The sequence below is a fragment of the Columba livia genome, chromosome 20 (assembly GCF_036013475.1).
Source record: "Columba livia isolate bColLiv1 breed racing homer chromosome 20, bColLiv1.pat.W.v2, whole genome shotgun sequence".
NCBI classification, from domain to species: Eukaryota; Metazoa; Chordata; class Aves; order Columbiformes; family Columbidae; genus Columba; species Columba livia.
The window spans coordinates 4,147,723-4,163,461 of NC_088621.1; the positions used below are offsets into that span (position 1 = coordinate 4,147,723).

At 45.4% G+C, this 15,739-nt stretch overlaps 1 protein-coding gene across 1 annotated transcript in view; it reads right to left on the reverse strand.

The window, feature by feature from the left end:
• TAOK1 (TAO kinase 1) overlaps nucleotides 1-15,739 on the reverse strand; it is a 64,146-nt gene that overhangs the window by 3,255 nt on the left and 45,152 nt on the right. The window contains exons 11-19 of the mRNA XM_065036836.1: nucleotides 15,150-15,317; nucleotides 14,096-14,299; nucleotides 12,763-12,897; nucleotides 11,928-12,164; nucleotides 11,052-11,180; nucleotides 9,384-9,587; nucleotides 8,624-8,863; nucleotides 4,854-5,066; nucleotides 3,599-3,781 (exon numbers count right to left, since the gene is read on the reverse strand). Coding sequence (XP_064892908.1) covers nucleotides 3,599-3,781; nucleotides 4,854-5,066; nucleotides 8,624-8,863; nucleotides 9,384-9,587; nucleotides 11,052-11,180; nucleotides 11,928-12,164; nucleotides 12,763-12,897; nucleotides 14,096-14,299; nucleotides 15,150-15,317 — 1,713 coding nt within the window. The remainder of the gene's footprint in view (nucleotides 1-3,598; nucleotides 3,782-4,853; nucleotides 5,067-8,623; nucleotides 8,864-9,383; nucleotides 9,588-11,051; nucleotides 11,181-11,927; nucleotides 12,165-12,762; nucleotides 12,898-14,095; nucleotides 14,300-15,149; nucleotides 15,318-15,739) is intronic.

A 15,739-nucleotide genomic window follows, 5' to 3' on the forward strand; every position in this document is an offset into this window, starting at 1 on the left:
TGAACACCAGTTGGAGGGGCTTGGTCCCCGTTCCCTGGTGAACACAGAAGTTTTAGGAACATAAATCCAAAGTTTGCAGTGATAGTAACAGCCTGACATGGGTTAATTGATGTAGCAAAGCCTACAGCTTCCACAGAAGCCTGCTGGGAAAGCACCTTCAGACACAGCCAAGCACAGTGCCCATCAGGTCAAATACCTGCCAGCACAGTTTAATGTGACCTGCACTGTTTATAGCTGAACCTGATGATGACAACTGCTGTTTTTCTCCAGGATTCAATGTATGAGCTCACATTCAGTTTCCTCTCCAACATCCACTGGTCAGATTTTCTTAGCTCACGCTTATCACCTCTTACCTACCCCTTTCCTAAATTGGTTTTTCATGTTTCATTACCCCGAGATTTTCTCCAGTGGGTGTGGCTGACAAAAGCAGGCAGTGATGTTTGAACTGCGGGGCAGTCTATTAGCTAGATCATACACAAGCTGGCAACTCCAATTTCTTCCCCATAACACTGTTCCAAATCGGTTTCCAATGGTACTGTGGTAGGGGCACTGGGATCAGCTCTCTAAGTACAGAAACATGGGGCTACGGCCTCCTGACGCCTCTCAGACAGGGCTGAAAGCCTTTTCTATTGAAATCAGTCAGGTGGAGAACCAAAGAATCACTCCATTATCTTCTTGCCAGCACTGAAAAATCTACTTTTGGCCTCGGTGAAAAAGACCAAATGGGTAAAAAGCAGCAGCCAAGACTTTTATCATAGCTCAGTGGCATCTCCCCTGCTGCCAGCAGCACTGCGGCCAAGAGGTGTTATCTTGGTCTGTGCTGAAGGTACTGGGCAGAGTGCTGTACTTGTAAACGCTCTTGTCTTAGTCAGGGAATAAGCACCACGATTTCATCTGGAATTTAGGAAACAATCTGCTCCAGCGTGAGTCATCTCCTGAGCCATTTGGGGCTTTCAGAAACAGCCTTACCCACTTGCCTGTTTCTCAGCACTGAGTGACACCGACTCTCTCCACAGAGCAGCCTTGCTCCCCCCTGAAAGCCACGCAGCGGTCAGCTGCCTTGGAAAAGGCAGAACAGGAGGAAGGTGCCATCTCTAACATTAGCTCTTTAAAATGCTCCACTTGCTTTTTCCAGTCCTGCTATCTAAGCAGAATCCTCCCCTTCCTTCTCCAGAACTACAGTGTCTTCACTATGTCCAGCTGCTGAGTTTTCAGGCTTCATGACAGCGTAACACACGGGACTTAGTGTCGATGAACTTCACAGCAAGGCACACCCGACACACCAAAGTGAAGTGACATCACTTAGAAACGACCTCGGGATGCAGGACGGGGTGTCTGAGGCGTGTGGGAAGGAGATGTGTGAATCTCAAGTCTTTTAAAGATGCTCTTGGGACACAGTCATTACTGGTGCAACACAAACAGCATCAGGCAATTGCTTGTACAGCAGTTCAGTCACCGGCATGTTGATGGGCCTGGCTACTCCCTACTCAGCCTAAGTCAGATCTGTGCTCTGGTGAGTTACTATGGTGATGGGCACCAGCAAAAATACAGAGCACTGTGCTGAGAAGGAAGCAGAGTCCTATGCACGCCTCAACTTCTGGAATCTGGCTTATTATTGAACTTCAAGGACTGACTTTGCCACAGGCTATGTATATTTTTATGAATATAAATTCAGACATTCATCTTGCGCACACACACCTGCCCTTTCTCTGGCTGCCAGTTCCCGTTTAGCACAGGCAGGTAAATATCAGGCGACATCGCTGAGCGACCCACACCAGAGTACTCACAACTCTTAATTCTTACAAAAACAGAACAACACTCCTTCCCACACAGAATATCCTTGCAAAACGAGGATGCGTCTACCTTTGCACCCACATATTTTCCCTTGGGTTGCCACTAAGTGACTGTAACCCCAGCAAGAAACAGCCTCATCGTGGGTCCATGACTTTGAGAGTCGCAATGTGACAGCACTGCATGTACTGCTGACAAAAGGCTCCCACCTAGGGAAGCTGAAAAACCATCCAATCTTCTGTTATTCTAATGCAGTAGTCACATAGGGACACACAGGGCACGAGAACACACGCAGAAAAATTATGCTAGCTCTTAATTTTATAATTTTTTCTATGATGTAGCATTGCTAAGTTTTCTACCACCACTACTGTTGCCAAATGCTTTGCAAGGGCTTTCTGTGCACAGAGACTTCAATCCGGGCCCACACTGAAAGATCTATACAACATTACTACCAGTTGATGTGTGTTTTTCTTAAGTCACTGGCCTTGCTTCAGCTTCTAACATAACACTGCATGCGATGCAACACACGCTGCTCCCACAGAGCAGAAGCAATGACCAGCAGCCGGCTCTCGGCAGATGATGCCACCAGAGGGCAATGCACGTCCAGCACAATACACCCTCCAGTGCGGGGCTGTGACGGAGCTGTCCTCTTCTGGATGGGAGCAAAATAACTCACGATAGGGTCTAAAGACAGCTATTGCACAAGTGAGCTCCACACCAGAGCTGTGTTTTCACAAATTCAGTTACTTTCAGAGATTCAAGTCTATTTGCAGGAGGCCAAAGCTCACTAGGACTGTACTGGCTTCTTGGAGATGCTTCCCTGGCTGACCGTGAGGTGGAGCAGTTTTATTCTGATGAGGTCCCTCTGTCAGCCCAGCATCCATCTGTTCGCCTCTGGGAGAACTGGAGTGTGAAGAACCTTGAGGCCACAGAGTAATTGCCCTAATTTAATAACCGCCGATCAGCAAAGTTGGAAACTGTCGCGTGAATGGCGATGGCTGACACCCACAGGGCAAATCAAAGGAGAAAACATTTGCAGGATGAAGGCAGATTGTGTATTTCCTTTCCCTGACTGGTGCATTACCCTTCCCCTGGTTTGCATAGGCCACTCACATTTCTTATACACACCACATGTCTGGCACTGCATACAAAAGCAAACTTCAACAACGAGCACCTTGTACAAGCCAAGTACAAGCTGAAAGCTGGGGAGCAGCAGGTCACCCATGCCCCTGGGTCTGGCTGCTTCAGTTTGCTCAGGGAAATGCTGCAGACAGCAGCATTTCCATAACAAGGATGAATTTAGAGGGAAGCTGCAGCCTGGTCTCCACAGAGTGACAAATGGAACAGATCTGCAGTAAAATAGTATTACCATAAAACACAGAGTCTCAAATACATTTTACACCCCACCTCCCTCTCCAAAGATACCTACTGCTGATATGGAACACTTCAAAAAATCCTCTCGCTTTAGGTTGTTATTGTCTGTCCTCTAATGAGCTGGGGAAGCTCAGCTGCAGCTCAGAGACAGAAAGAACAGTTCCCTTTCCCTTCTGCCCAGAGCGGCACGGCTCCCTCTGGCACGCTTCACGCAGCTCTATCCCAGCCAGAAGCTGCTCACGCAGGACGGCTGAGCTGGCAGAAAGTTTGGCCTTTGTGTCACCGAGCTATCATCCCAGAGAGGCAAATACCCAAGTGAGCTGTGCTGCCATACACAGCAAGGTAAAAGCAATTTCTCTCCCTATTGTTAAGCGCAGTGCAATTTAAGATCTGAAATATGGAGCACGCTCACGATGCTCGTCTGCCCATTTACCTTCTGCTCAAGGAGGGCCCGACGGAGGGATACCCTCTGTTCAAGATCACGCAGCTCCCGATCATGCTGGGCTTCTGCCTGCATCTTGATTTTACTCTGATATGCATTCAGCAGCTCCAATTCTTGCTGCAGCTGCATCTTCAAAACCTGGCACTCTGCTTCCTGTGCTTCATCCAAACGCAGCTGGGAAAGACAGACAATAGAGACGTTTCACTATGGGGTAACCACTCATGACACTCAGGGGGAGGACTGTGAGGAGGGGGAGAGAATGGGATGGGACTTTGTTTTCTTAGCAATACAACTGGTCTCTATTGTACTTCGTTTCACTGAACAGAGGACCTATAGTGACAAAGAGCGGTGACAGTGAGCCCACAGCGCTGATGCAAGTGATGCTGATGAGCAGTGGCGCCTCAGGAACCACGATCCATCCTGCAGAGACCAGACTGCTGGAGGTGCCAACATCCACAGCTCTCCTTTCGCTAGAGGCAAAGAGAAAATCTCTTGCTCTGTTCAAATGGATTAACCAATTACCTGTACACAGGAGATTCAAGTCCATATCCCTGCCAATGCAGGACTTTGGGCAAAAAAATGTAATTACATATGATACTGAACTTTTAACCTTTCCATATATAAACTAAGACAGCTACCCTGCCTCACAGCATCAAATTTGTGCAGAGTGATGTGAGCAGGATGCAATATGCAGGAAGTGCAAAGAAAACTGCACATTCAGTTGTAGCAAGGACTCAAAGCATTGCTCATGCAGTCATTCCTTAAAGAAGGAATCTCTTAAAGGAGTCACAGAACTTTCACAACACTTTAAGCATTATTTCAGATTTACAGTCAAAAGTCTGGACTCCTCCATGACTCAATGAGCATCTTCCACCAGTGGGACACCCTTCGGTTGGTATCACTGACAAACCAAAACCTAAATGACTTAAGACAGCAAGCTGCACGTTATTTAACGATGCTCTGACAGGGACATTTATGTTGTCAGACTTCATGCCAAAGCAGTCCTGTGGCCACACAGATGCATCACTTTGCATCCCTGCAACAGCAGCTTCAACTGAACCTCCGTGAAGGGGGTAATACCTCTTTCCTCCGCCTTTGAATGCTGCTTTTTGAGTAGAGGAAAGACTGTGCTGGGTATGGTGCAGGTGGCAAGGAAGCAGCTAGCCTGCTGTCAGGATACAGATTTTAACCAATGCAAACATCCCTATTTGGCTGAGGAACCCTGGGTCCCTCGGAGGCGACTCACAGCTTGTGTGGAGAGCATTTCATTAATGCTGTGATCATACTGCTCAGCCAGGATAGCCAGCTTCCGCGTCTGCTCCTCCTTGAGCCGTTTGAGGACAGCTTTATGTTCACTCTTTGGCGTGGTCTCCAGCAGATGGTTTCTCAGTGCTTTGTACTGTCTGGTTTGGATCTTGCATGTATCCTGAAACTGCTTCTTTATCTGTAGTTCTTTTGACTGGAAAGATGGAGGGGACACAAAGAAAAAAACAGCGTGTTTCAAATGGGAGAAATATCCATTCAAATGGATATTTAGGATTACATTAAGGATATGAGTTCAAGAATCCACAAATGTATATTAACATCTACAGTGCAAGGAGGGAAGCAAAACAGACAAGAGGCAATGACTATTGCTGCAGCTGCTTTGACACTGCTACTGTGCGAAACAATTACAATACAGACACTTTTATAACAAAGCTGCAGCCTAAATACAGCTGTCTCTGCACAAAGAGCCTCACATTTGTCACTGGACTGGATCCAGCCCTGGGTGTTGCTTTTCAAGAAAAGTTCTTGAGGGACAGGACTAATATTTATTAGCACCGAAAGCCATACTTACACGTGACCATGGCACATATATATGAACAGTACTTAATGTCATGGAAAGAAGCAGATCTGGTGCATGGGAAGGGACAGGGAAAAAGAGCAACACTTTTTCCATTGAGGTTTTGATGAAGATGTATGCTAACCCTTGATATTACAACCCTGGTTTTCATAAAGATACTCAAAAAATGGCTGGGAAAGATTAGATGCTTGAAGATGTTCGCCACAAGCAACATCAGCATTGTGGTAGTCTAGCAAACAAAACAATTCCCCAGCCCCAGCGCAGGGTTCCTGGGGATTGAGTTTTTCCTTTGCACTTTGCTAGCATCTCTGTATTGTTTAGAGACATAACTTGGTGATCGCACACAGGGCTGGAGACATTAATCCCGAAAAGGTACCTGGATCCGATTTTGTTGTATGACCTCGAGGAAATTTAATTATTACTTTTTTTCCTTTCACCTGCCTTACCTGCCTCCAGAGCAGCTTGTAAGTGTTTTAAGACCCTGAAAAGGAGCGTGTTGTGGAGTTCCCTGTATGTTCCTACAGGAGGGCTGGCAGGGATGCTTCTAACTAGCAAAACCCAGAAGTGACAAGTGATGGTGGTTAACTGACAGATAGTCAAGTTCGCCATGGTAAGAAAAACCAAACAAACCCCTAAATCAGGGCAGTCAGCATCACTATGGGCCATTCCCACTGCCAGTCACCATGGTCAAGTCCTAAAGCACTGGGGGCAGAAACAGATTGGTGTCTCTTGAGTAAGGTGGAAGAGCTCCGGGGTGTGAGGCAGCGAGGCAGACACGTCCATGTTCATGTCCCCTGTCAGCTCCTGGCACCAGCTCCAGGCTCAGCAGCGCAGGTGACAAGCGCAGCACTTGGAGCCACCCAGAAAGGTGCTGTGGGATCAGACGATACATCCAGCCCCATTTAGACATCATCAGCTTTTCTGCATAAACCAACAATTCCACTTTGCTAAGCTGATGCTGAAAGCAGGACAAAAGTGGGCTTCATTCAAACCAAAACACATACCATGGGGAGCAATACATCACTTTTACTCTTTCTAAAGTCATCGGAAGCTACTTCCCTCCAGGAAACCTTTAAGGTTGTTTCTCCCTGCCCCTAAGGAAAGCATCAGCAGGTTACACATTCCCATCAGGGACCTGGTCACAGCAAAACACCAACAATCTATTTTATCCTCACTGTCTGTGAAGTCCCACTTGGACACCAGACTCTGTTTACAGGCTTCCAACCCAAAGGCTTCAACAACAGGAAACAGAAGGGAGGGGTAAGATTTCCAGTCAGACTTCTGACAAGAGCGTTTTGACCCCTATTATTGTGAAATACCAGCAAGAAGGTATTTGCATCACAATTAACGCTCTCGAAATAATAACAGAGCAGTCTTCACTGAAGGGTGAATTCTAGTTATGAGTCCTTCTGGTGCTGTAATAGCGGCAACAGACACTGACCGTTAAAAGTCTGTTTTCAGGACAAAGGACCTCACTAAATAACAAAGGGAAAGCCTGAAACATGTGCCCTCGAGGGAAAACGTTGCTGAGGAGAGAAACTGAATAAATAGTCAAATTATCTAGTCAAATAAGAATACTTGCCTGCATTGGCCAGGAGCAAGAGAAGAATTAATGCAAGGCAACAGCCTCAATAAAGAGGGGATTGTGCTACAAACCGAACGTTGTCCAGCAGGCTGCATTATTAGCACTGGGTGTGCGCAAAGGTGCTGGATTGACAGCTCAAGCCTGAAATCCTTGGCTAATCACAGAACAGCCACACAAATCAAGTACACGCTTCCCGTGCCCCGCGCAGACGGTCCAGCCCTGTCCTCGCTGCGCAGGGACTGCAGGGGCTGCGGAGGGGACAGGGCAGCTGAGATGAGGATCCTGCCGTCCCGCCTGCCGCAAGGGCCGGAGGACGGACGTGCTGCCCACCGTGTTCGCACCGCGTCACCTTGGGGAGGCAGAACTCATTCATGCTAATCTCAGAAGGATCAGCCTAATACAGCTGCTTCAGTTTTATTCAGCGCAGAGTGCAGCGCAGCTTCCCCGTGAAGTCATCAGCTATTTATACACTATATCCTTGGAGACTCTCAACAGTGATCTGATGGTCCCTTGTTCTCACGAGCTGGGTTTTCACTGTTTAGTATTATTCTAATATTGACAAATCAGGTATTTATTTCTATTTTCAAGTTGGTTATTTTCTCTGCAAGAAGATAACTTGCAGGTGGTGAAAACTAAGTCAGGTGGGGAATATCATGAAGAAGAAAGACCTAGAACAACAAAGAAACCCCATGCTCCGTATGCCATACACTCGTTTTGTTACTGGCAGAGCTGAACACTGGGTGGAGAGAAGAAATCTGCCTCCTCAAAGTAAACGTTCCAGGAAGCTTTGTGAAAGGCCTGATACTCCCTTCTCAGACACTTCAGAATAAACCGCTGGGCTTCTTTGGATGAAGCGAAGGCTTACAATGAAAACACTAAAAGCCTCAATTAGAGGGGCCCTACAGTTCTGGTCAGTGACCGCAGTTCCAAGGGCAGCGCGAGAAACCCATGAGAGCACAAGACAGCAAAGGTCAGCGCCGGGAGCTCCCCGGGGACGCTGCCGTGGGCTGGCGTCTCGCTCTCTTCCCCTCACACTTTCTAGCACACCAGCCTTAATACAAAAACAATAATCAGGTGTGCTGGCCAAGACCGATAGCACAGTTCAGTTTTGATGTGCACAGGAATACAAAGCTTTTTTTTTATGACATTGCTTCATTAGAGAAAAATATATTTTCTTCTTATATATGGGGGGAGAGAAGGATGAGAAAATGGTGTAGGAGGAAAAAGAGGGGAAAAAAAAGGGCACTGCAAAGATTAAATGCATTTTAAACTATCACAAAAAGGAAGGCGTGTTGCTGAGAACAATAGTTTTTCAAACAAAATGAGGGAATAGTGCTGCTACGGCCTGCCTATAACGCACTGCAACCCTGACCGCCACACTGCTGTGGTTCATACATACAATGCTTGCAGGGCTGCAGTTGCACAACTTGACAAATAACGCTGTTTCAAAAAGGTATTTGTTACAAAGTGAGACACCTCTGCAAATTCACGAGCTCCAAAAGACCTTGGACCCCCAGACGAGAACTGAGCTGCCACGTAGCGCTGTTCCACCACCCCCAGCAGCTCGCACCCCAACCCCCGTTGGTACCTTGAGGCTCTTGGGCTGCTGCCGGACCTCCATGACGTGCTTGCGCCTCAGCTCCCGCTCCCGGCGCTTGTTGTATTCCAGCTGGTTGGTGAGCTCGGTCTGGTGCTGGAGTCGGATCAGCTCGCAGCGCATCTTCTGGATGGTGCTGAGATGGCGGAACTCCAGCTCCTGCATGGACTCGTGCTGGCGCAGCAGCATGGCGTGCTCCAGGTCCTTCTGCGTCTGCCTTTTGTTCAGCTCCTAACGGGAGGACAGAGGGAATTATTAGATTCTTTGTACTTAGTTGGATTTCCGTCCACAATGTGACATTTCGCTTTGTTCACAAGGGCATTTCTCTCTTTCCAAGGCATCTGAGGACAGAGCACAGAGTTTCAACATCTTATCAGGAGCAGACAGCACCGCCACCAGTAACTTTTCCTTCCTCATTTCACTTTTCTTCTTCCTGTTCTAGATGCTCAACAGGATTCAGAGTAAACACTTTCTGGAAAGGACTGCGACTGTGTTTTGTCTGCTGACTTTTTTGCTCCAACAATTCTCCCACAATAGGGCACTAATGTGAACATTTGATTCCGCACGACGCCCTAAAAGCCATAGGGATAACCACACGGCATTGCAAAACACATCAAACCATTATTTTACCAAAAAAGCCTTCAGATGTGCTAATTAACACTTCCGTGAGACTGGAGTTGGATGGAAGGTGCTGCTGTGGGGTACGTTTCACACAGGTGTTTCCAGATCTCATCTCTGCTTGGTCTCTTACCTCTCGAACCAGATCCTGCTCCAGATTGTGGCGGCCAAGGAGCATCCGTCTCTTAAAGCGGCGACACTCCAGCTCCAAGTACTGCCTCTGACGCCTCAGCAAATTGGCTTCTTCCTCCGCCTGGAAATGCTGGATGTTCTCCTTCTGCTTGGAGAGCCACTCCTGCTTCTCCTTCTTTGGAGTGCTCTGGTTTTCATTCAGCTCCTGGTAAGAGCAAGGTCATTAATTGGGGAATAGTCACATTGAGCTCCTTGGCCCTGAACAACTGGACAGACCTGCCCAATCTACCTCATCATGGCTGGCACCATCCCAGCCTCTGCAAAAACGCATCCTATTGCATATCTAAGGGAACACCAGGAGACAATTCACAGTGGAGCAAATTTAACTACAACTTTGCATTGGCCATTTTAACCTGTCAAAATGCTGGTTCATGCCCACGGTTTCCAGACATCCATATTAGCTCAAAACATAAAAATGATGGTTTGCCACTGGACGCAAAGCCACTTGGAGATCTCTCTTACTTCCTGAGAAGCATTTTTTACAGGCTCCCAAAGGAGTGAGAGAAGGAAAACATCGCCACCCTCATTTATAAACGTTGTTCATATGAAACTCCAGCTGCGTGAAGCACATTAGAATATAGAAATAATATTAAGAAGTTCACATGTCAGGCCACAGTTTCCACATTTGTATTAAATTCAATATACAGCTTGAAGCATGTTTTGCAAAAGACCTGCTTGAACTCCATACTAGAGATGTCCATACAGTAACTAGACTTGTCACGATATGTTTCAACTCAAGTATGAGACAGAACTGCTCTATATTTCCTTGGTGTTTCTTGGTGCCCTGTGATCTACTGCCCACTCAGAAAAAGATTCTATGTTATTATAAAGAGCCCACGCTCCTATAGCTTTTGTAGAGATCTTTCTTGGCTCTGCTGCTCTTTAGCCTTTCTTTCTCCTGGGAAATGTCTATGTTTGGGAATGTTCCCCTTTGGAGTAACTTCCAAATTTGCGTCACACAAGTTGATGGTTGAACACTAAACGGTTCTTTCAAAAAAAATTATTTATAGTGTTTATGGTTTCAGTCACTCCACAAAAAGAATCAGCAAGTTTGATTCTACAGTTTCTCTGCCTTTCACAAAGGTCATGATTTTCACTACAATGCAGTGATTATTGAACTACTGCACAGCTTTCTCCATGGATAGTGTTGTACAGATACTTTCCCTAAAAAAAACCTGCATGTCATCTTTGCTGTTCTGTTTTATTGCTGCTACAGAAATATCATGTAAGTGGTAAGAAACTTCACTAACTGCTGCAGTGCACGGTCAATATCTGCAGCAATAAGGTATGAGAAAAATACTCATGACCTTTCTTCAACTACCTTTTATCATTCTTTAGGATTGCCAAATTTGCATGGTTTTGGCTAAAAAGTAATATAAAGCAATGGAGAAATTTGTATGTTTACAAGTTGAACATTTAGGTACCAATAAACCTTCTAAAGTCAAAGGTATGAAGCAAACACAGGAGACTGACTGCTCATGAAATGCAGGACTTGCTGCAATCCAAAGATCCCTTGTGCACAGCGCACACTGATTTCTGAACGTTCACGCTCTCACGCTGTATCGTACGCTCCACTATCGGTTCACATTTCTCATTACAGACGAGTTACCTCTTTCAGCTGCTCTTTACGGAGTTTATATTCTCTCTTCTGGGACTCCAGGAAACTGTTCAACTCTTTTTTCTGTTGGGCCTGAATATGCTGTTGAAACTTCTTTTCTTCGTTGGCCATCACTTTAGCCTACAGCAAATCCAGCAGCAAATCAGTGTGAGCCCCAATGGATTATGGCTCACGCTCCGTTTCAGCCCCAAGACCCAGAACTCGGGGTACAGTCACCACGATACTCACCACGATGAATAAGTACAAGTCTCAGGAACTTACCCTCACTCTCTTATCTTTCCACCCCCATCAAGGCACCCAGCAGGAGCCCTTTTTCAATCCCTCGTTTCCTCAGCCCTATTGCTCTGCTAGTCTTGCCTAACCAAGTCAACACCTTCTGATAAACTACCTTAGCCCTCCACTGAGAGATTCAAGATGAACTAAGAACCAATAATGATCACCGTAGGTGGCACCACTTCATTATAAATTATTTAAAACCATAAAACCCCCATATCCATAAGGAACTAGACAGTGAACGTTTAAGCGTAGCTGGCAAATTTCTCTGCCTCTGTAAAACTCAATCACCGTCAGTTACTGACAGCATGTACATGGCAAAAGAAAAGAAAAACCTTACAGTATTTTCTCTGGGGTCAGTGCACTAACATTTAGGATAACACACTGTGATGAAGGACATACCTTTCCTCTAGTTACATAAACCCCTTAGTGTAAGGAGGTGATGTATTAGCCTTTTTCTAATTAGCAATTTGCTTGGTTCCTGAAAACAGACATGTAAGAGACTACAATGTCATCTCTTCATCAGTGAGGGGAAGTGGACAATTCAATGTAATGAACAAATATAGACTGGTCTGCTAAACCGTAATCTCCTACCTCTTTTTCCATGGCTGCTTGGTGTTTTTTAATCAGCTTTTCCATTTCTGCAGCAAAATTGTTACGCTGTGTTTCGAGATCTTTGTCCAACCTGAGGCGATGCTCGTCCATCTCTGCCTTCAGTTTATTCTCCAACGCCATCAGTTGCTTCTGGTGTTGCCGTCTCATACGTTTATAGCCAGACATCTGCTCTCGCAGTTCAGAGTCTTGCTCATGTTCCTGCATTTGCCTTGTCACCTAGGAAGACAACCACATCGGGCCAAAGTAAGTTAATGCTTCTTAATCTGCTTTTCAGTAATCTTCAAGCAAAAAAAACCCAAAAAAACAAACCAACACCAAAAAACACCTCAGTAAAGAAATATCATTTTGTTGTAAAGAAAAGCACACATCCTAACAGAAGCAGAGCAGATTAGAAACTGAATTCTGCTGTGGAAGACACGGTTACACGAGCTCCCGCAGGAAAACTCTGCAACTGTTTTAAAACTGTTACTAACTGTCTTTTTAGCCCACTGTAATATGAGTGTGTGTATATACATACATACACAAATATAAGTAATATGCATATGAAAAACCCCAGCTTACTATGATAAACACTTTCCTGCATTGTACTAGGTACACTGGTTTTGAAAACATCTAATACACACAAATTACATTTGCATAGGTGTTGCATTTAAGCTTTTATTAAATTAACTATTTCAGTGATAAGATCTTGGTCAACAAGGACAGCTTGTATCCTGATGCAATCCTAATAGCTCTAAGTAGTTTCATAGTGCTATATATATGTTCAAAGGCATTCCTTCCTATACAACTTCATCAAAATCAAACCCGAACGTACCAGCGATGCTGTGCGTATAGTAGCAAAGTGCTCTCGGTTGCGATAATGAGACTTGTGGCGAGATACTTGGGGAGGAGACTGGGGTTCTGATGCCCTTGTTCGAGGATCTGACTCCTCTCTGTAGTTTTCTTCCTCCTTATCAGCAAATATTAATGTGAGAGAATAAAGAGAATCTGCGTTACTCGAGATTTTTATTTTGGTCTGGTTCAAAAGACATTTAAAAGGAAACAAAACAAAAGCATTTCACATTCAGTAGTCCTGAAAGATCCTCCTGCCAGTAAGTTGGATGAAGGAGCGTACTCTGATCTAGGATCCTTGCTTTTGAAAATTTCACTGCTCATTTTTATCACTAGGAGGAAAATTACTAATTAAAGCTGAAAATGAGAAAAATAAATGGAAAACTGAAGACTGAGAATGTTTACTTCACCAAAACATAAAAGCTAGAAAGTAGATTCTATCAGGTCTGAAAGACAAAAACATCTTTGTAACCCTGAAAGACAGAGGAAGATTTTCATTACGCCCACGACAGAAACACCTCAAAGCAAATCTTTAAATTTGTCACGGTGTATTCTACATTCTTATTTTGAGTTTGTCATTCATCGCAGAGCGATTAGTAGTTAGATATGATATCCTAATTAACTCCCCGAGGAAATACCTCCATCTGTTGCATATCTGGGCAAAGAACAAAACATTCTAACCACACCTCTCATTAGCTGGGGGAACGCTCCTGCTTTGAGAGAGGGTGCGATAACCCCTCGCAGCGAGAGCAGCACGGTTCAGCGGGACGCTCCCCGCTTCACCCTTCATCGTGCGGGGGTAACACGGGAAGAGCTTCACGCCTTGCCACGGCCAGAGTGCTGCATCGCTTTTTCTAGGCATCTTTGTTCATGATATTCAAGCGTTGGGATGCTTTGTGCTTCAGGAACAGATTTCAACCACTGCTGTGAGTCCTGTCTCTGAGAATTCACTAACTAGGAGGTAAAAGGAGGGAATGCTCGCATCCTTTTGTTCCATGAAGCAGTGTTCTGCAAATTAAGGGCATCCGCTAACTATTAACAAACCTATTCACAACCTGCCATTCTGACTCCTCACAGTAATGCAAACTACTTTTGAAACAATTCAACTAGTAATTTTTACTGAAATCGTCAGGAATAAACAGTTTTTACAGCGACCTTCCTAAGTTTCCCATGCACATTAATATATTTGGGGCACAATATTAGAACCTCAAAATAATGTCTTAGGACAGGAAGCACTCGACTTTTTGTTATTGTGTCAACCAAATACCCTCCCATTTTACACCTTCAAAGTTATCCAGTAAAAATCCAATGCTTACCGGCTTTAAATGAATGACAGAGCTATTTGACATCACGGTGTGGTCCCCCTCCATCATATCCAGCTCGCTCTTATCATCCGAGGCATCTGGAAGACTGTTAACACTACTGCTTTGGCTACTGGCACTGATAGACATACTAGGAATGGACTGATTACTCCCGACACTATTGACCGTTCCTGTCCTGCCGACACCGTGATCTTGTTCCTAGGAGAAAGGGATTATTAAGAAAATCCACATCCATCGCAGTTGTATCTGTGGACATTACCAAATGAGATGTTCACTCGTTTCCTTTCTAAAGGCATCTACCCGCCGTGTCCTGGCAGTTCCCACCCTCCAGGCATTGCCACAATACACTTCTCTTGTGGGATGCTGGGGAGAACAGGAATCAACCTTGTCAAGATTAACTGGCTGATGTCAGATTCTTTTCACCAGCGAGCCTGTTAACAAGCTGAACTCTATCACGTATCAGCAGCAGCGCGTCACCAGAAACCGTTCTGACACCAGCATCATCCCAGTGCTCAGCTGGGACCCTGCACCTCGCACGGTGCCTTTCTGTCTATGAGAGAACTGCAATTTCTGCATGGTGATCGCAGCACGCAACCCAAAAAAGAACAATTCATTTCCTTGATGACTTTTTTTAAAAAATAAATAAAGTACAAATTTCTATGTCTTAGACTCAGAACAACATTCTCCAGACAAAACCAGAAGACTGTCAAGGGCCTTGTATATACGCTCGAAATAGAGGTTAACTGCAGCTACTGAAACAGCCCTCACACAGCCTTAGAAACAGGCAAGGCAAGCCGGGATTTACAGAACGGGACGCTGACAGCCCAAGCGTGAACCAACGGCACAGCTTCTTGCCAGCACGAGCCATCTACCCTGTTTGTCCTTGTCCATGCCTTGAGGTAGGGTTATTCCGAGCGCAGGGAGGAAGGCAGAGCTTACAGCCGGGCGAGCGAAGAGCCTTCCTTCGTCTTAGCAATATCTGAGCTGGGGTTATTTAAACGACAGCATCATTCTCTGTTTCAGTGATGGAATCCAAAGTTTCTCTCACCTCCTCCTCCTCCTGGGTTTCGACTGCAGGGCCATTGTGCGCCTCCTGGAAGAGGAGCTTCTTCATCTTACGGTACTGCAGGTTGTCCAGTTCTCTCACTGCATCCTTTGTTCTCTGAATCAAGTCTATTAACACTGTTTCAGGCCGCTCCCGAAGAACAAACATGTGCTGTAGAACACACAAATAGGCGAGTGACCTCTTGTGCACATGCTTTGAGGACACATTATGAGCTCTAGTTGGGTTTGTTAGCCCTGTTCCCCGCACAGGAGGAGGACACCTTCACAGCTTACATTGGCGTTGGTTTTAGACTTCACGATCTAGACAGATGTCAGAACAACTGCCTTCTGATGGGAAACATCCATCAAAAAATATAGTAGTAAAAAAACCCACAAAACCCAAAACAATCCAGAAATGGTATTTCATGTACCATGAAAACAGGCTTGGTTTAAACCTAGACTTCTTTGGGTGTTGGGATATCTGGAGACACTATCTACTTGTGGTTTAGAGGGGGAAGGGTAACAAATAACATATAAATGCTAAAGGTGTTAGACTGGTTAAGTATCTCTAACCAAATGTTAATTAACTCATGA